The sequence below is a fragment of the Lissotriton vulgaris genome, chromosome 5, assembly GCF_964263255.1.
Source record: "Lissotriton vulgaris chromosome 5, aLisVul1.2, whole genome shotgun sequence".
Lineage (NCBI taxonomy): Eukaryota > Metazoa > Chordata > Amphibia > Caudata > Salamandridae > Lissotriton > Lissotriton vulgaris.
The window spans coordinates 899,644,128-899,665,605 of record NC_141693.1 but is presented as its reverse complement, the minus strand read 5'-3'; the positions used below and the strand labels follow the sequence as shown (position 1 = coordinate 899,665,605).

At 48.6% G+C, this 21,478-nt stretch overlaps 1 protein-coding gene across 2 annotated transcripts in view; it reads right to left on the bottom strand.

Moving 5' to 3' along the window:
- Positions 1–21,478, bottom strand: part of IDE (insulin degrading enzyme) — a 996,582-nt gene that overhangs the window by 121,784 nt on the left and 853,320 nt on the right. For both annotated transcript variants that reach the window (XM_086922493.1, XM_086922494.1), the window contains exon 20: positions 20,989–21,261. In XM_086922493.1, coding sequence (XP_086778619.1) covers positions 20,989–21,261 — 273 coding nt within the window. The remainder of the gene's footprint in view (positions 1–20,988; positions 21,262–21,478) is intronic.

Here is a 21,478-nt window from a genome sequence, read left to right as displayed (position 1 = left end):
GGGCTTGATCCATCACCGTTATTTAGCTCACTGCACCATCCCAGCTCAGAACCTGGCTATATGCAAATCAGTCTGTCCCTGGCCCAGTGCATCATGGGAACAGGGCAGACTAAACTACCAAGCCAATTCTTCACCAGAAAGGAGACAAGCTTCCGAGGACCGGTTTCTGGCATTTCAGCCGTCGTCGGCCCGGCTTGCTTGAATCCTGATGGTGCAGTGAGCAAGGGACTCATGTCTGAGTATACCCTGCCACACCTATAGTGGCTAAAAACGATTCAGAAAAGGGGGTGGTGATGAACAGAGTGTCTGAATTAAGCAGACCACTCTTACCCAGTCCAAAGATCAGGGCTTGAGAGTATTCTGCTTAATTCAGAAACTCTGTCCATCACCACTCCTTGTTGTTAAATATTTTGTCCACCCTAAGCGTGGAAGGGTATACTCAGATGTGAGTCCCTTGCTCATTGCACCATCAGGATTCAAGCAAACCGGGCTGACGACGGCTAAAAATGCCAGAAACCGGTCCCCGGGAGCTTGTTTCCTTCCCAGTGTAAGAATTGGCTTGGTAGTTTGGTTTGCCCTGTTCCTACCATGCACTGGGACAGGAACAGACTAATTTGCATATAGCCAGGTTCTGAGCTGGGATGGTGCAGTGAGCTAAAAAACGGTGTTGGATCTAGCCCTGATCTCTTGACTGGGTGAGAGTATTCTGCTTAATTCAGAAACTCTGTCCATCACCACCCCTTGTTGTTAAATATTTTGTCCACCCTAAGCGTGGAAGGGTATACTCAGATGTGAGTCCCTTGCTCATTGCACCATCAGGATTGAAGCAAACCGGGCTTACGACGGCTGAAATGCCAGAAACCGGTCCCCGGGAGCTTGTTTCCTTCCCAGTGTAAGAATTGACTTGGTAGTTTGGTTTGCCTTGTTCCCATCATGCACTGGGACAGGAACAGACTAATTTGCATATAGCCAGGTTCTGAGCTGGGATGGTGCAGTGAGCTAAAAAACGGCGTTGGATCTAGCCCTGATCTCTTGACTGGGTGAGAGTATTCTGCTTAATTCAGAAACTCTGTCCATCACCACCCCTTGTTGTTAAATATTATCACCAAAAAGGCGAGTGCCATCGAAGGGCATGTCCATCAAAGTATTCTGGACATCCGCAGAAAAACCAGTCGTCCTCAACCAGGCATGATGGCATAGCTCCACCGTTGTGGAAATCGCCCTACCCAGCGAATCAGCGGTATCAAGACGACAGCGTATAGTGAACTTGGCCGCATCTCTCCACTCCATAAGAGAGCTGGAGAGAACTGTCCGGACCCCCTCCGGACACTGAGGTACACCTGCTCAACCGCATCCCATACAGAATGGGAATAGTGGCCCAAAAGATAAGCAGTGTTCACAGACCGTAGTCCAGAACTTGCGAAGAATAAATCTTCTACCAAAACTGCTCCAATTTTTTTTGGATTCCTTGTCCACCGGAGCATGAGGGAATGCACTCTGGACGTTGAGGCCTGAACCACCAAACTCTCAGGTGTAGGGTGCTGGGTGAGGAAGGCAGGGTCGCCCGGGGCCGGGTGATGGTGTTGGCCCACACCCTTGTCCACAGGGGCCCCTGTGTTGGGCCGGGACCAAGTGCCCAGAAGCACATCAGTAAGTGCATCAAACGGCAACATCGGTTCTGTAGAAGAAGAAGCTGGCTGAAGCACTTCAGTTAGTAGGTTGGTTCTGACAGCCACTGTAGGGAGCTCGAGGTTAAGACCGCCCTACGTAGCACCATGGAAAAGGTACCACTCTCCTCCATAGTAGTTGAAGGGGATGGTGACCCAGGCGTCTGAGTGTAATCCGGGCCACTGGCCTAAGCATCCTCATCCCCGTCGGAGTCAGACTCGCACTGTGCTGCAAGAGGGTCTTCAAACCCTTCCCAGTCCTCCCCTTCCTCCACAAGTGGACAAGGGCGTGGGTGAATAAAAGGGTAAAAGTCTCCCATCTGCGTCGGGATACATCCGTCCGGCTCCGTGCCGATGTCGGAAAAGAAGTCGATGCCGGCAACGTCGATGTTGGTGGTGGACCATACGGGGTTCACCGGCAAGAACGGGAGGCCATACGGGGTCCACTGGCAAGAACGGGGAGCCACAGCCTGAGCCATGGAGGCCTCTGGGCATTGACGACGTTGGGAGGGGGGGGGGGAACCCGGCGACGTCGAGGAACGCGGAACTGTGGGGCCCAAAGGCGTGCCGACGGGGCCGCACGCCCAATGATACGTGCCATTGCGGACACAAACCCTTGCAATTCAGCCGGAGTCACCGATGGACCCGGGAAAGGTGGTTAAACCAACGGTAACTGCTCAGGCTCCGTTGGAGCCGCAGGGGTGGTGCCACCTGCCCCCTCAGCCGTGTCCCACGACCGGTGAGGACGAAGACGGCGACGCTTCTTCGACTTTTTGCGCTTCGCCTTACCTGATTCAGAGTGCGAAGACTTTGAATTATGGTGCTTGCTCTACAACCGGGCCCTCAACCTCCCACGGGACAGGGGCCTGGAACGATGTGGGGCCGACTCCCAGGCAGAAGAGACACGGTGCGGGTCCGTCAGTGACATCGTACGTGGATAGGCCTTGTAAAGCGTTAAACAGGGCATCATTATGAACCAGGGGTACAGTGTACTCACAAATATATCAAAAAATTACTTAGTCAACAAGTGAAGGGGTACCGCTCTCTCCATGATCCGCGCTTGCTGGCGCGGAAAAAAAAAAGAACTGACATCAGCACGCGTGGGCACATCTAAGTAGCTCGAGTGACGTCATCTCCGATGCCGAAGACGCCCATCGACGCGCAGGGGTACTGCTGGCGAAAGCTTTCCGGATCCAGTCTGACGCCTGGGGATATTCTAAGGTAAGGAATCTATCACTAACGTGTCTCTCAGATATTATATCTCACTAATGAGGCCGTAATATCCCTCATGCCCGCATCCGCCCTGAGATGGGCGCTACTCGGTGACGGGGGGGCGCGAAGACCTTCTTGCTCCAAGTGGTGAGGTGCGACGAGACGCAGTGAGTAACATTTTGTAGTCTATATACACGTCCTCTTACTGGTACACTGGAGCCTCTCCCTATGCCGTGGTCACATATACTCTGAAGATTTATGGCCCCACACCGCCGGCCACGAGGACTCCGTCACAGACTTTTCCTCTCGCCCTTGGCATCGGCTACACATTTGCCCACTGCACTGGGCGGGCTGGTATCTGGTGATGCCCGTCAGATACGGCCTCTCCTTCTTGGCCCGGGACGGGGCGATACCCCCTCCATGCGAAGAGGAAGAGTTCTCCCAGTTAATTTGAGGTCCAGAGGGGGGAGATAAAGGCAAACTAAACAGAAGGGGTACCTCTAGAGGGACCTATATTTCTTTTACAAGGAATGAATCCTAATACCGTTCACAATAGAAGGATGCTAAAGAGGGAAACCAGAACTTTGAAGTATTATCAAAACATATTTTTATTTATTTTTTCTTTAAGTATTAGTTTGAAAATATTTGTGCATTTATACATTTCATTTTGTCATATAATATCGTTAACAAAAGTTCATCAACATTCATAATACAATTTATATAATGAGATAAAGTGCAGGTTAAGAAAATGAGAGGAAAGATACCCCTAACAGTCTAGTGTATTCCTACCATACATACATCCATTCTTACATACCAGTCATACCTTTGCAGTAGTTTAAAGGTGTACTTGATGGTTTGCAGTTAGAACCTAGATTTAACAGTTCTGCCAATTAATCATTGGTCTGTGTGTCATTGACCAATCTATATCCAGATTGTGGATGTACGGCCGTACACCTTTGGGTTTTTGTCTTATTGTGCTCAGTTTCTGTATCTATGTTGTTAGGTATGTTTTTAAACCTTCTGTTTAGGATACCCCCTCCATGGACATTACTGACACTTGACCTTTCTTTTTTCTTGCCTTAGTCACTTGACACCCCCTAGAACTGTATAGCTTAATCGGCTCACTTGAGTGTTTGGACGGCGGCATGTTGAGCTGCCGACCTTTTGGCATTTTCTATTGTATTGCTTTTTCCAGGCCAATTGTGTTCCCTTCCTTCCTTATCCCTATGCACCTGATTGAGTCACTGACTACCTTGTTTGCAGCTATGTTTGGACCAGAGGCGGGGATGGGACCAGGGGATCTGGCGGGAGCCTCAATTGGGAAGCCGGGGCCAGGAGGTGTGAGTGGGGTTTACACAACTGATGATCATGGCTGAAATCCGGATATGCACCTGGAATGTCCGGGGCATGCACACACCTTCACGTAGATACCAGATCTACTCTTATTTAAAGCGCCATAAGATCCATATAGTACTGTTACAAGAAACGCACTTGAACAAAGCGGAGGTGCGTGCACTACATCGCAGGTGGCGTGGACGACTCTATGCCACAGAGTATTCATCCTTCGCCCGCGGCATGCTTCTGTGGGTCTGTCCAGGGACCCCTTGGGCGGTCTCGAGCACTCATATAGATCCTGAAGGCAGATGCGTGGTTGCCCAGGGCAGACTAGATGGCCAACAGGTAGTACTGGCTTCCCTATACTCCCCAAACACTGACCAGGGCAGCTTCTTCGCCCATCTCTCGACAACGTTGGCGACATGGCACAATATCCCATGGATCCTGGGGGGAGACTATAATTGCATCTTGGACGCAGCACTGGACTGTTCTTCCCCACCACACGCTGGCACACCGGCACATGACGCCATGAAAGCACTGATTAGCTGGGCCACACAATGGCACCTCCACGACGCGTGGTGGATGCATAACCCTACAACAAGGATATATTCCTACTACTCAGGCGCGCACGATCTGCATGTACGCCTAGACCGATTTATGGTGTCCGCTGACCTTCTGCCCCTTGTTGTAGACACACGATACATGGGCCGCACGCACTCGGATCATAACCCACAGGTCCTGACCATAGCATGGGAGCGTCCACACCCACCCATCCCCACCTGGCGCTGCCAACCGGCCCTCTTGTTAGATGCGGCTTTCCGCGACTCCCTTCTTACGCAAACTGCGCAATATTTTGAGGACAACTCCAATACAGCGTCCTCCCCCCAGATTGAGTGGGATGCCTTCAAGGCTGTAATCCGAGGGCACTGCCTGGGTACACAGGGACACATGCGGAGACAACTGGAGGGTGACCTAACACGGCTGCAAGCCGACCTGCTCGGCCACGAGCAGGACGCAATTAGTGGTGCTGGAGACCCCCTGTCGGAGGCACAGACGGAACATGCGCGCCTCCTAGAGCGTCTACGCAATCTTAATTATGCTGCACACTTAGCACGCACGCACCATTTAGATGACTAACCTGGCAAACTGTTGGCCTGGCTGATTGCGCAGGAGGATCGCGCAGCCTTAGTGTCGGCGATACGCACGGATGGGAGGGGACTCCTCTACACGCAGCGCTACATACATGAAGCATTCACAGCCCATTTATGAAGCACTATATCACTCCCGGCTCTATGACCCGCTCCCCGACATAACGGAATACCTCTCCCTCCTACCGATGCCCCAACTGACAGTCGCACAGCAGAACGAATTCGGGGCGTCGCTTACACCTGAAGAAGTTCGCGAAGCCATCTTTAACCTGTCTAATGGCAAATCTCCCGGCCCAGACGGCTTACCAGCAGAATTTTATAAGGCGGGCTCGGTCATCCTCATCCCCGAGTTGTTGAAGATGTATGCTGCGGCCGCGGAAGACTCCACCCTCCCTCCCACACTCAACGAGGCTAATCTGGTCTCCATACTCAAATCTGGCAGGGGCGACACTCAGATGGGCTCCTATCGCCCCCTGGCCCTATTAAACACAGATTACAAAATACTCGCCTCTACCCTAGCTCAGCGGCTGGCCCCTTTTGTCCCAACCCTAGTGCACCATGACCAAAACGGCTTTGTACCAGCGCGTTACACCTCTTCCAACATCCGACGTCTGTTCCGTATACAAGAATACGCCACTGGCCGCGGGCGGGGTGCTTGGTGTTGGACCTCGAGAAGGCGTTTGATTCTGTAGAATGGCCATATTTGAGGGCACACTGGGCGATCATAAACACTGGAAACTTACATTGGGAGAAACCACTCTTCTCATTTAAAAAGTCTCACAGTCTAAAGGACACCCTGGTCAACACCAGGTCAACACCAGGCCCAAGACAAAGACCGTCCCTACGAATCCCTCCATTACCAGAACTTGGGGTCTCCCTGATATCACTGGGCATTACCGCTGCGGAAACTGCAGCGTATGCCATCTGACGAGAAATACACAAACATTGGACCTTGATGCTGGAAAAGCATGGAGACAAGTTTCGCATACTAACTGCAATAGCAGTAACGTGATCTACTTGATTGAGTGCACATGCAGGAAGCAGTACATAGGAATGACTACCCGCAAAGTGAAGCAACGGATATGTGAACACCGCAGCACTATCCGCTGCAGGAAAAGTGCGACCAGACTAACAGACCATTTTCTAGAGAACAATCATACACCAAATGACATGATATGGACAATCATCGAACAGATAACACCTGGACCCAACCTACAGAAACGTCTGTTTGAAAAGGAACAGAGATGGGTCTACAGACTATCAACACATATCAATGGATTAAATGATAATCTCCCATGGGCTAATGTCCTATAACTTGCATCTCAAAGAAACTTTGTTGCTCTCCCTCTAGTTTCTGCCTGACCAATTCTAACATACAATAAGCCGCACCCCCCGGTTTATTGATCAATTGACATCTATATATACCAAGCCTGTCCCTTCGCTTTACTGTCAATAAGGCTTGTATTCTGACTGCCCAATTACAGCACAGCCCCAATTGAGGCTGCCCATGAAATATTCTCTATGCATATTGATCCATAGAATTTCAGTTCCCCTTGGGCTCCCTTACCTACTACCTGGGCAGCTCATATAGCTTTGAGAAATACCTCTGTACTGGTTCAGCAAGTGTTATTATACACCCCTTTGTAGTTACTACTCCAGGGAACGTAATTTTTATCTTTTTTTTTATCATGCAAATTTAGCAGTCTCTTGGGAAGAAACATTACCTAGACGATCCCTTTTGTTTCTTTGGAGCATCAGCCGCTATCCTTTTGCTAAACTACGCTCCTCCCTCCCCGTTTCTCCTAACGCGGTAGCGTTTCCTTCACTATAGCAACACCACTGTGTGAACCTCAGAGGCTACCATACCGCTCCTTCTGGGAGCGCCTGACGTCATCACGCTCAGGAGACCACGCCCACCCTGACGGCGGCAGTCTTCACTATGCGTTCTCAGCACGGGCGCATGGAGGGGCTAACTAGGTATACCGCTTGACCGTACCACTTGAAAACTAAGTAGAATATTGAATTCCCCGGATGAAACGCGATTGTTTCCGTTTCTACTTTTGAACTTTTCCAATAACCTCTGCAAGTCAACCCAGAACTAAGCATCCTCTCCTTTTCACTGCAGAATATGTTTTCCAACAGTGGCCACCCTTTCCTCTAATCCCGTGCAGCCTAATGACCCTGATTTAGGAGTAAGCACCATGCGAGCATACTGTGTGTTATATGTTGTGTTTGTTTTGTTCTGTCTCGGTTGGATCATGGTGAATCAACAGCACGTCGTTACTCCTTCACTTCTAAGGATATGATTGTTGCTTAGCCACGCACCTAGAATTAATGGATTCGAGTGACAAAATCACAGATCTTTTTCACTAAGCACACAACTATTGATAGGTGTGCTAGGTAGCCATAATGGCTGTATTGCGCCAATACGTTATCCTTATGTATTTGAGCAGCACACTGCACTAAAATAGTCGGCATTAATTCTGTGTGGGATGACTCCTAGAGACAGCAGATTTCGTCACTTCACTACGTTGCAGGCACGTAACGAGTTTTCTTGTGACTTATTCTCTTTCTCTCCTTACAGGTCTTTTTTACTTTCAGCATAAACACCTCCGGGTTATAGCTTTTTCACCCTGTAACTATTTTTGTTAACAGGGTACATAGGAATGCAGGTATGGCAGGGCGTTAGTGTGCCCTGACCACCCATTTCCTTTTTTGGTCCTGACGAAAAACCGGTAATTTCCAATACGGTTTGAAACATGTAGACCTTCCGCTTATCTACAGATACACACGGTCATAAATAACCTTTTATTGTATCTACACACAGGTTTTTAATATTGTCCAGTAGTCTTAAGAATAAAATATTTCTTCTATAAGTCATCCCAGGACTATTTTTAACACACTTACTTTTTTCTTGCACTCATCATTCATATACCAGCTCCACTGTATTCCAGGTGTCGCAGCACACCTTGATGGCACTCTGCTGTCAAGGTGGCCCCGATGATGAAGCATGTCACCGACTAGGTCGGTGAGTGAGGGGTTTATTAAAATCAAAGAAGGACTTTCTTCTTTTTCAGTTCTTACTGTTTTTATTTCATCTTCAAATTTGGAAGGAGAAACCCTTAGTGAAAAGGGAGAGGGTTAAAAGTCGAAAAACAATACAAGTTCCCTTTTCATCAAGTCAGAAAGGAGAGACTTGCGTCTCTGAAAATTTACAGAAGGCGCTTAGGGTGAGCCAATCAAGTATCACAAAGTTGTGCTGGGATCACTGAATTTACACTCTATTTCATACCCCTTGGTGGACATCATTCTGACAGACTTAACATTACAAAGATGTAAACACTTCAACTGTGACTTGTATAAAAAAGAAAATTTATTATAAATTGTTCTCTGTTCAAACCGACTTGCGAAACATACATTTATTCATAACATTTTTTTTTAGTTAAAAACACATGATCTGGCAATAATCAAGAAATAGTTAAAAACAGGGTGCACTTTGCTACACAACAAATTTATCACACAAACAGAGATTGTCGACGCGGCGTTTCGGTGATATTATGTCGTCACCTTCTTCAGGACAGTGTGTTATTTAAAATCACTAGAAATTTAAAAAGAATAAAGATACTTCTATATTCGTGAATCCCACAACTTCTGTTTGGTCTCACCCTTTTATTTGCGTCCTTGGGTGAGACCAAACAGAAGTTGTGGGATTCACGAATATAGAAGGGAACTGTTATCTGAAGAATGTAATGTCCCAGAGCCAGTCTTGGTTAAACTATGTAATGAATGTTGAGTAAATGCAGTCTTTTTTCAAGTAATAGATTTGCTGTGACAATAGGATGTGATGTTTAGTCAGAAAATGATGAATACTGTTCAGCCACAAAGATAATACATCAAATGCTAATATAGTATCTTTATTCTTTTTAAATTTCTAGTGATTTTAAATAACACACTGTCCTGAAGAAGGTGACGACATAATATCACCGAAACGCCGCGTCGACAATCTCTGTTTGTGTGATAAATTTGTTGTGTAGCAAAGTGCACCCTGTTTTTAACTATTTCTTGATTATTGCCAGATCATGTGTTTTTAACTAAAAAAATTTTTTATGAATAAATGTATGTTTCGCAAGTCGGTTTGAACAGAGAACAATTTATAATAAATTTTCTTTTTTATACAAGTCACAATTGAAGTGTTTACATCTTTATAATGTTAAGTCTGTCAGAATGATGTCCACCAAGGGGTATGAAATAGAGTGTAAATTCAGTGATCCCAGCACAACTTTGTGATACTTGATTGGCTCACCCTAAGCACCTTCTGTAAATTTTCAGAGACGCAAGTCTCTCCTTTCTGTTTTTATTTCATGACATAATGATTCCTGTTGATGTGTTATACGATCAGTTGCAAAGAAAAGACCTAGATACTGTCTCTGTGAAAGCCAATACATCTGCATTTGTACAAACTATTATGAAAGTGAGAGATGGGGTTGACGATTTAGAGAGCAAACTGCCGGAGCATTCTATTTTTGCAAACCGCAGACAAAACATCACCTCTCTGGTTCGAATAGAAAAGGAGATATGTGACATTGTAATTGTGCAGGCAAAAGAACGTTTTTCATTCACAAAACATTTGGTCAGTGCAACTTTATTGCAAAGTAAAGAGTTTGCACAATATGATGAATCCTTCCCTGAATCAGGCTGTGGAAGCATATCCTATGCTCAAAAAAGAGCAGCTGAGAACTGAGTTAACTGTACTCTACGGAATGCCTGTGTACCGGAAGGCCACAAGCGCCTTGACTTTGCTGAGTTTAATTCATAAACTGCATATGGAAAACTCACTTTCAGAGACAGTGACTTTACTAAAAATTGTGATTACGACTCCAATGACAACAGTAGAAGCTGAACAATGTTTTTCAGCCTTAAAGTGCATAAAGACATTCCTCAGGAACACCATGCTAGAGGAAAGACTAAATGCTTTGGCGATGCTATCTGTAGAGAGCAAGCTAGTCCAAAAGATACCGGACTTCAACATGAAAGTAATTGACAAGTTTGCTACACTGAAAGACAGACGTGCTGATTTCATTTACAAAAAGTGAATGCTGCTACTTGTTTGTTGAATACAAAAAATTCTGATTGAGGTAAGAAATGCCTTGTTATCTCTATTTTTTTTTTTGAAAAACTTTATTGTCAAGAAGGCATAAAAGTTATTCACATTGACACTTTTGATCACCAGTTTCACATTATCACAGGCTATTGTCAAAGAGACGGATAAAACATATTACAGTCTGGCACCCTGTAGTTATCTTCACTCTATGGATATGGAAGAAGTAATAGCAACCATTTCGCACAGACTCTAACTCACTAACATACCATACCCTGTTTCAGTTCGTAATCCGCCCACTTATGATACAGTGATCAGTTCCCAGCAATTGCAACTAACAGAAAAAAATTACATCTATAAAACCCAACTAATGTCATCACTCAATAGAATGTTGTACCCGTTCATAGGCAGTTGTCATCCATTGCACATGATCAGTATGTTGTCAAAGGTAATGTCATTTTCTTGCTCCACCTCAACACAAACCAGAGTTCTTTATGTAATTCCGCCCTCCCTAATCCTCTTCCTCCTCTGACTCCAAGTCCTCGTCCTCTGGTAAGGGTTCACACGGTTCTCCCCTGTATTTGTTCCATGGCATCCACACCTTATTCCATTTACGGGGACAGGCCCGCAGCACGTATACCGCCCTTTCCCTCACCATTAGGAGGTCCATATTCCTAATCCATCCAGTCACCGTAGGCAATTCTGGAGCACCCCATTTTTGTGCAATATCCCTCTTGGCCACTGTCACAGCCCACGTGACCCACAATTGTCCATATCTGTTCAGGTCATTAGGGTCCCAAATGTTCAATAGGCACTTACGGGGTTCAGGCAGGATTGACACCTCAAGGGCTTGGGAGACTGTGTGCATAATGTGCCTCCAGACGTCTTGGATCAATGGGCAATCCCATAGTGTGTGGAGTAGAGTTCCCTCCTCTCCGCATCCTCTTAGACAGAAGGGGTGTGGCGCCCTCTGTATCTTGTGTAGAAGTGTTCTGGTGTAATAAGTGCGGTGTAGAATCTTGAGCTGCACTAACCTGAACCTAGCTGAAATGCCCACTTCTCTTGGTGACGCAAGCGCCTCGTTCCATTCTGTGTCGTCCATGTCGCCTAGTTCCCCAACCCATCTCTCTCTAAGTTTCTGCGTGGGTTCTGACAGGTTGTTAACCAGTTTTTTGTATGTGAGAGAGGTTGCCTTTTGTTCCATAAAGTCCGTCAGTAACCTGTCCTCTAGTGGTGACGATTCCGGGAGTGTGGTGTCAGGTGGAATTGCGTGTAGTAGTGCGTGTCGGATTTGCACATACCTGAATGTTTCAGTGGGGCCCAGACCATATTGCTGCTGGAGCTGTGAGAATGCAACCACGAGCCCTTGTCCCAAAGGTCTCCTACCACGGAAATCCCTATGTGGTCCCATTGTGCGAAACCCTTACTGGACCTTAAGTTTCCTAGTGTTTTCGTGTCCCATAACGGCGTCATCCTGGTGATTTTCCCCTTCCAACCCAGTCGAGATTGTGCTGTATGCCATAAGGTCGCCGTATGTAACGTCGGTCCAAGCAATTTCCGAACCTGTGAGAAATTGTATAACACAGAGCATGCCGTCCGTTCCCAACTGCGACCAATCCGCCTTGTATGCGGGGTCTTCCCGCGGGACGTGGATCCAGTGATTAATTATCTTAAGTTGGGACGCCCAATAATACAATTGAAGATTGGGTAGCGCAATCCCTCCTTCATACCAGCTTTTTACTAATTTGTCATGTGCTATACGGGCTGGGCCGTTGCTCCACAGCAGAGCAGACACCAGTGCAGCGACTTGTTGGAAGTAGCGTGGAGCCACCATATAAGGGGTATTTTCTAACACATAGAGAAATCTGGGGAGAGCCATCATTTTATATAACGCTGCTCGCCCAAGGAGGGTTAGTGGCAGGGTAGCCCAGTACTTAACGTCTGCACGTAGACGTGCCAGAGGTGGCACCAAGTTTGCGGCATAAAAGTCCGCCGCATTAGTGGTGATGAAAATACCCAGGTATTTAAATGAGCCGGTCGCTAACTGCAGGGGACAGTCATCCCGCAACATCGTCTCCGGGCCTTTAAGTACGAATATTATAGATTTGGACCAATTCAGAGTGTAACCTGACGCTTTCCCGTGCTCGTCGCACAGAGTCAATAGGGCAGGAATACCCTCGTTGGGATTAGTCATGTAGATCAGCATATCATCTGCATACAGGGAGACTTTATCCTCCCACCCTTCCTCCCAGGTGATGCCCCGAAACAGTGGTGTTGCTCTGAGCAGGATAGCCAGTGGCTCTAGCACCAGCGCGAAGAGTAGGGGCGATAGCGGGCACCCTTGTCTAGTCCCGCGTCCTAGTGGGAACGTCGGTGAAATGTGACCATTCGCTACCACCTGTGCCATCGGTGACTTGTACAGTAACCGCACCCCTGCAAGATATTTCGGGCCGAAGCCCATACGAGCAAGGACCGCAAATAGATACTCCCACTCCACCAGATCGAAAGCCATTTTGGCGTCTAGGGATAAGATGACAGCCTGTTCCGAAAGGAGATGTGCTCGTGCCAGCACCCCATGGACCCTCCGCAGATTCAGTGCCGTGCTTCTGTGTGGCATGAAACCTGATTGGTCGGGGTGTATTAGGGTCTGTAGGTGCTTGGTCAGGCGACTGGCCAGGAGTTTCGCCAGGATCTTTGCTTCCACGTTGAGCAAGGAGATGGGTCGGTACGAGGCGCATACAGTCGGCGGCTTGGCTGGCATAGGAATGGCTACTATTGTGGCCGTGCGCTGGTCCAGAGGGAGTTCTGCCCTGTCCACACTCTCAACATACATATGCAGCAGGGGTTTGCTCAACAGGGGAGCTGACGCTTTGTACCATTCTACGGGTATCCCGTTAGGCCCTAGCGCCTTGCCGGATTGCAACGACTGTATTGCCAATTGGATTTCGTTTTCTGTCAAGTCAGTGTCTAGTTCCTGTTGCGCTTCTTGTGAAAGCGCGGGGACAGTAATGTGGTCGAGCGATGCTATCGCCTCCCGTTCCGTGATGGCCCGAACCGGTGTGTATATCTCCTGATAGTGGCGCGCTAGGGTGCGTACTATTTGTTCAGGGTGTGTCTGCAGCTGGCCATCCTGTGTGTAGAGTCTCTGTATACCTCTGTTGCTACCACCCCGCTTGTCCAACCAGGCCAGCATCCTCCCGGCCTTATCGCCCACGTCATATATCCTGTGTGCGGTGCTTGCCAAGTGTCCCTTAGTAATCGTTGTGAGATGAGCCAGGTGTTGTTGTCTGAGGTGCAGCGTATGTGTGGCGTCAGGGGTGGGGTCCGACATGTGGGCGGTGTTCGCGGTGTGGAGTGCCAACTCTAATTGAGCGAGTTCACTTCTGGAGTCTCGTTTGTGTCCCGTGATTGCTGCTATGGCTGCGCCGCGCAGGACTGTTTTGTACGCCTCCCAGAGTATCGAGGGCGAGGAAACTGTTCCTATATTTTCTGTAAAATAGTGCGATGTGGCCAATTTGAGTTTCTTCCTGATACCAGGGTTTGTTAAATAGTTGGGGTATATTGGATAGAGTCTGGCGCGCTTCCTCTCTTTAGCAGTAATGTGGAGGGACACTGGGGAGTGATCAGATATGCCTCTGGGTAGGATCTCTAGTTTGTCTACTGATCCCAGTCCCACCCCCAAAAAGAAAAGGTAATCAATACGTGAGAGACTGTTGTGTGTAGAGGAGTAGTGCGTGTATTGAGTCGCTGTGGGGTTCAATTGACGCCAAACATCTGTGAGGCCTAGCGCGGTCAGAAAACCAGGAAGCGTGGCAGTCCCTCTCTGGCGTTCCCGTACGGGAAAGGTGTCCAGCAAGGGGTCTGTTATAGCATTAAAGTCCCCCCCAATGATCATGTCACCCTCTGGGAGGTCAATGAGAAATTGTCCAAGCGCCGGCAGTGCTGTAGAGTGCAGCGCCGGGGGGATGTACACGGACACCACGCTGAGGGGTCTCCCCTCCCACTGGCCATACAGCGCCGCAAAACGACCCTGATCGTCCGTCCTGCGGCTTTCAACCATAAAAGACGAGTTCTTTTTAAGGAGTATCCCAGTGCCCCTGGACCCTGTAGTGAATTCCGCGTGCACCGCCATGGCATACCCACATCTGTCGAGTGCTTTGCATGTAGACCCAGCCAGGTGCGTTTCTTGCAGCATCACTAAGTCAGGCCCGTGGCGTTTGATGGTTTGGAGGACCAATCCCCTTTTAATTTTGTCCCCTAGGCCTCTAACGTTCCATGTGAGCAGTTTCAAGGGGGGCACCACTGTCATCGGAGGGCCGCCCTCAGCGGGTGTATCTCGATCCTGTTGGGCCATCTGGGTTTATGACCAGTGTTACTGATGTGTGGAAGTGGAGTGTAACACATATGCAATGACTTGTGCTAGGGTACCTGGAGTGTACGGCCTGTAGTAGGACCGTGTTCCACACGGAAGTGGTGATGACTGAGAACAATAACCATAACATTACAACTTCCCCCCACCCACCCCTTCCCTGCTCCCCTGCACCACGGACGAATTCCCGCCCGCATCCCCAACTTGGCAGAGTGCTTAGTCCCATCCCCGTCCATTTTACTTGCTCGTGGGGTTGGTGAGACCCCTACAGGCACCGGCCAATGCCCGCCATACTCAGCTCCATCAGCGTCAAGGTCCCAAGGGCTGCAAACGTGTTGTCCCTCATGCAGCCTACTCAAATCAGCCCCTGACAGGTTGTCCAGAGTCAAGTGGGTCCCTTTCAAGATACGATTCCAGTCCTGTGGCTCCTTCCTCGTTCGTGGGGCTGCTGGACGGGTGATCCGCCGGCCTTCTGCTGCGCTGGTTCTGGCGGTCCCTGTGCGGGCGCTGGGGTTGGCCCACCTGTCTCCATCCGTCAAGCCATTCTCTTGCCACCTCCGGCGTGTCAAAGAACCACGTTTTTCCTTCGGCCACAATTCGCAATTTGGCGGGGAAAAGCATCGAGTATGGCAGGCCTTTGTCTTGCAGCATCTTCTTCACGTCCGTGAATGATTTCCTGCGCCTAGCCACCTCTGCTGTATAGTCTGGAAAGAAGGCCAAAGTTGAGTTCTGAATTTTTACAGGTGGGGAGATCCTCGCCGCTTGTAGGATGGCGTCCCTGTCTCTAAAATTGAATAGTCTAGCCAGTACAGGCCGTGGAGCGGCGCCTGGCTTGGCCGCCCCACCAGGAACTCGGTGCGCCCTTTCAACAGAGAAGAAGTGAGATAGGCCTTTAGGTTTCAGCTTGGTTTTGATGAGGTCCTCGACGTATAAGTCCATTGCAGCTTTACCTTCCGATTCCGGCAGGCCTAGGATGCGGACGTTATTTCTCCGGGAGCGTCCTTCCTGATCGTCGAGCTTTTCCTGCAACTGCTTAGTGACTCTTTCCATGCGTTCCATTGCTACTTGCAGGTCCGAGGTGTCCTCAATGAGCGATTTCGAAACTACCTCCACTTGAGACACTCTTTCCGACATTTTCTTGAAGTCCGCCCGAAGCAGAGTAACTTCGGAAGAGATGGAGCCCACCGTCGTCCGGACCTCGGTGAGGGTTTTCATAACGTCCTCCAAGGTCACCTTTTGAGTTCCGCCCGTTTCTGGAACTGCGCCTGCAGAGTGGCGGCCGCCATTCTGGGATTGTCCATGCTGGCTGTACGCAAATTTGTCGAGCTTCGCCTGTGTCGACGCACTCCTTGTACCCTTGCCTGCCATGGCGTTGCGCTGGTGAAGGTAGTACTTGCACTCGGCGGCTATTCCAGCACTTGGCGTCTACGAGCTGCGTGGTCCCCAGGCAGTCAAGTGGGTGTTTCACTGGTTCCAAGGGGTTCCGTATACCCCCCACAGGGCCCAGGCGCGTTTCAGCCGGCGGTCGTGACGACCAGCACACCGGCCTCCGAGTCGTTCTTGTGCGGCCTACTGCGTGGCCACTCCCGTCCCCCGCGCTCACTGTAGCGCTACTCGCCGCGGTGCTTCGGTGTGTCTTCAGTGAGCCCCTGTCAGGAGGCACCCCGCGTATTGTGCCAGATCTCCGCCGTGTATCAGCGCAGCAGCGCTAAGGTGGGACTGTCTGATCAATCAGGACGCCACACGATGAGCCGGGCACCACTCTGGACGCTCCCACACGATGCTGTCCCTTCGCCAGGATACTGGGGCTCAGACCCGTCCCCTCGTCAATTTGGGGTGAGACTCGGATCGACAGCAGCACGGGAAGATGGCAGGGCCCTTGACGCAGATTGTCTTACCCTGCAGCATGAACGGCGCATCTGGTCGCCCGCTCCGTCCAATATGGCGCCGCCTGGGACCCAGGGAGACCCTCGCCCCCGCCGGTATTTGCGCTGCGTTTAGATCGTGCTTGCAGCTAGTCCTGGACTCGACAGCTCCCCCGGCACACACAGGGGTAGACGCTGGATAGGTGGTGCGTAGGAGCACCCCTCGTGGCAGAGTTCAGCAGTGGCCGGCCGGCGTCACCGCGCCCAGGCCGAGCAGGATGGACTTCCGCCCGGGTCTGCCAGCTACTCCAGGTCGGTGCGGCCAGGCAGGTACAGGCCCCAGCACGTCGCTGCAGAATGGAGCAGTTCCCGGCGTCCGATCACCACCGGGGTCGGATCAATCAGCGCCGCTTGGGTCCCCGAGCCGATGTCGCTCCTTCGAGCGGGCGAAAAGTCAGATTAGTGTACGGATTTTTAGTGCGGGCCGTTATGCCTGGAGGAGCTCCCGCTTCAAGCTGCCGCCATGCTCGGCAGTTGGCCACGCCCCCGACTTTCTTCTTTTTCCACTAGAAAACCATCCCACCAAAATCGCTTCTTGAGCCTTTTATGGTGGTACTCCTCTTTTCTGTTATATAGATAACTAGCCTAGGGGACCAGGAGTACTTTCCGTCCACTCAGGTGGATTAATTCCCTTTACTCTCTCCATTTGTTTATTGCATATTTGAGGGCAGTCATGGAAAAATACGACTTGGGAGAGGGCTATGGGACAATGGTTGATCTACTATACCACAGGCCCACGGTTCGTATCCGCATTGGCAACCTGCTGTCTGACGCTATCTGAGTGCGGAGGGGTACTAAGCAGGGCTGCCCCCTGTCACCCCTGCTATTTTCCTTAGCCATGGAACCCCTAGCTACGATCCTCCAGACACAAGGAGATGTGTGGGGAATCCCAATGGCGGATGGAACCCATGTGGTCTCGATTTACGCGGACGACCTCCTCCTATATGTCAAAGACTTGACCAATGTCCCGAGAGCTCTCACCAACGTCTTCCGAACTTTTGAGGGCATGTCGGGATTAAGGGTCAACTGGTCCAAGTCGGGAGCTTATTCCTTCAGCCCGGACATGCCTGAGAACGATATTTTTCTCGGCGGAGAAAGGCTGCAGTGGTACTCCACTACGTTCCGATATCTGGGAATCCACATCTATCGGAACCCCACAGACGTCCTGGAGGGGAATCTGATGCGAGCGGTCGCCTCCATCCGTGCTCAGATAGGCTTCTGGAAGTCTTTGCCTCTGAATGTACCCAGTCGTGTGGCGCTAGCCAAAATGATAGTCCTGCCGAGGCGGTTATATTACTTTGCCAACATTCTGTCCTATGTCCCCACCTGGGTGTTCCGTGAACTGGAGGTCTTGCTCCGAGATGTTGTTTGGAACGCAGGCCGATCCCGTGTGGCGCTGGCGAAGCTGTACATGCCCACCGAATCGGGAGGCCTGGTGGTCCCCAATATGGAACTGTATTACCTGGCAGCGCAGATGCAATGGGTGTCGGGCTGGCTCTGTGGTAAGAACCTGGGCGACACTGCCACAGACGCCGACACCTGGACTCAGACGCAATTATGCACCTTGTTTCATCCGCTGACCCAGACCCCCGACCCCCCGACCCACTCAACTAAACTTGGCAGTGGTGCGCAGATGCTACTTGCGCTGTTTGCGGCTCACCCGAACGACGCCGCCGTATGCCCCGATACTCCCCCTACTGGGCACCCCAGAGCGGTCGGAGTACTGACGGAAGCTATGCTGGAGAGCTGGTCGCAGGCGGGTGTAGAAACATTGGGATACCTTTACGCGGATGGTGCCCTGCTTACCTTTGCGGCCCTTGCTGAGGGTACAGCCCTCCCAGCCGGGCAATTCTTATTGCATGCGTCCCTCATACGCACGATGACCGCCGCTTGGGGTGATATGGCTGAGGAATTGCCAATGAACCACTTCAAACAATATCTACATGTCATGGGCAATGGGTGTAGGAGAGTAGGGTCTGCAATCCTATGATCACCCCCGATTTTTGCTTTTTGCTTCACTGGTTTACGACTTTCCCTGGCTGTGGGCCTGCTAATCAGACCCACAGCCTAGCTGTTCTCTCTCTAAATTGACAACCATGTACCTTAGGTGCATTTACCAATTGGTACTGGGCCACCTTATCAGTCCCTGTACAGTGTACTATAGGTACCCAGGGCATAGGTGTATCCAGGGCCTACCAGGGGTTGAAGCATGTATTATGCCACCCCTGGCTGGCCATCTAAACAGACACAACTGTCTGCACGACAGATGGGGCAAGGTGGTGCAATCACCCTTTGCTTTAGATATAGTTACCTATATCTAAACCTAAAATGGACACATATATTCCTATCAGTGACTCCTATGGCAGGCCGATTTAAAGATAGAGGGTAACGACAAATTGATGAGGCCAGCCCTAGTTTGTCAATTGGTTTTCCACCAATAACGGACCGAATTGAAAGCGGACCGAATTGAAAGCGGATCGAGACTCCAGTAAAAACTTCCTTTACCTAGCTCGAATGGAAAATTAACGACAGCAGCAGTTATAAAAACGGTGGCTCCTCCTGGCAGACAAATCCAGCAAGAATACGTCTTAATCACAGAGACATTTATTGATGGTGAATAATAGAGACAGATGACAACAAAGAGGAACGTTGACATAACTCCTCAACCAGGGAGAGACATCACACTTTGCTAATTGAGTACAGCATCCTGTGACGGGTCAATCATCTAAAAGCCTATAGAAACTCTTTTTAATCAGCACTCTCCAGTAGAGATATGACCTCCATCTGGAACAAGAATCAGTCCTGAAGAAGGTGTACTAACAGAAAACCGAAACGCCGCGTCGACTCTTTTTGATTCTTTGTGTTTTTATTCTGTAATTTTTATTAAAATGTATATTATGATGTTTTTAATGTTGTGATTTTGAATAATGAATTAATTTACTGTATGAATAAATCCTAACAGAGTTTTACCAAACATGTATTGTGATGATTATCATTATAGTCAGGAATTTTGTCAGTAATTTATGAAAATCTATAATTGCCCCTATTGTGATACTGTTATAATTTGAACACACCATATTGTACCTTTGCCTTTCCCGCCCAATTGATGGCATGCTGTCTTAAACAATATACCCCTAGGAGTAAATATTGAAATCGGACATATCCTTTACTGTCCATTCAATTGGGACTTCTTTCTTTTAAACATTCTTCCCCCCAGTCCCCTACAAGTCTGTGTGGGGTCCTCCTTTTCTTTGAAAGTCTATGCAAAGAGGAACACCCTTCTTCCTTTCTCTTCTTGGAGGACGTATATGGCTTCTCCTCACCTTCAGAGTTAGAGTCCTTAGCTGCCTTTTTTCTTTGCAGCCAGAAAAGCATCCTTTCCTCACGATCATTGAGAGTTTTTGTGGAAAAAGTAGAACACTCCTTATCTGGGCTTGTGGTTAGGATATAGGCAATAAAGGCACTCTTTATGTGGGTACTCAGAAAACAGTCTGGACTTTCTACAGGGCCTAAACAACCCTTTTTTAGACTCAGACAGACTGAAGAAAAATAGGTTCTCAAACTCATGGACTGTACCTCAGAAAAAGAAATGAAGCGAAGAAATTAACTGCAAACTGGAAGTTCAAAAGAGAAATAGCAGAAACACTGACTGAGCAGAGCTCAGGGAGACTCCATAACAGTTCATTTCGTAAGAAATCAGAGGTATGGTGGTCCTACAGGGAATAGAGACTATTGTCTATGCTCTGATTAGTTGAAGTTTGGATGATTTAAAACAAGGATAATAGGTTGCTAAAGGCTATTGAATTTCTATGACAACTGAATGTTGAACTTTAATACAGCTAGTTTACTGTTACTGTGTGACTCCTACCATTACAACGGGGAAGATGCAAGCATGTGAATCTATAAGAGATACAATACTGGAGAAATCAAGGATTATTTTATTTATACATTACTGGACACGTCAATACCGATCTTTTTATAAATTAAACACAAACTCTGCTTTATTTCCAAATGCCTTCTTTCTATAGTTAAATGTTAACATCTGAGTTTAAGTTCAATGGTTAGACTCATAATGCATGTCCTTTTAAATCTAAATACCATCATTTTACACTGTGAACCACAAGACGCTGATACCGTTCGATACATTTAGTTTTGCACCCTTCTTTACAGACTACTGTCAAGCAGCTGCAAAATTTCCATCATAAGTGCATTTAGAAAGCATGATCCTACTTACCTCTATCAAAGTTATATTGTTGGGAGATAATTTCTCCCCAGTATTTTGCACACTCTGCAGAAAGTTTTTTTGGCTTATCTAAACGACGAATCGCTAACGCCTGTATGTGTTTCTGGAAAGCTTCATCAGACATATCTTCTAACGATTTCTCCATTGTTTTTAGGAAAGCCTCAACTCTGCTTTCTAAGTAGTGGGGTTGCTTTTCGGACTGGATAATAAAGCGCAGACCTTGTATGCCATTAGCCCTGCGGGGGCCACTGAACACAATGTAACCTTGAAATTAAAAGGAAACATGGTTATAGAATCATCACTGCATCAATAAATGTTAAAGTTCAAGACAAATTGTGATAAGAAAGAAAAATAGAAAGAACACATTTGACAACGTTAAGCATTTTAAGTTAATACTTTGCATATTAGAACATACTGCAAATAAGTAACATACAGTGCACATGCATTAAGGATGGCCATAACCATTTTGTTTTTAATGAAC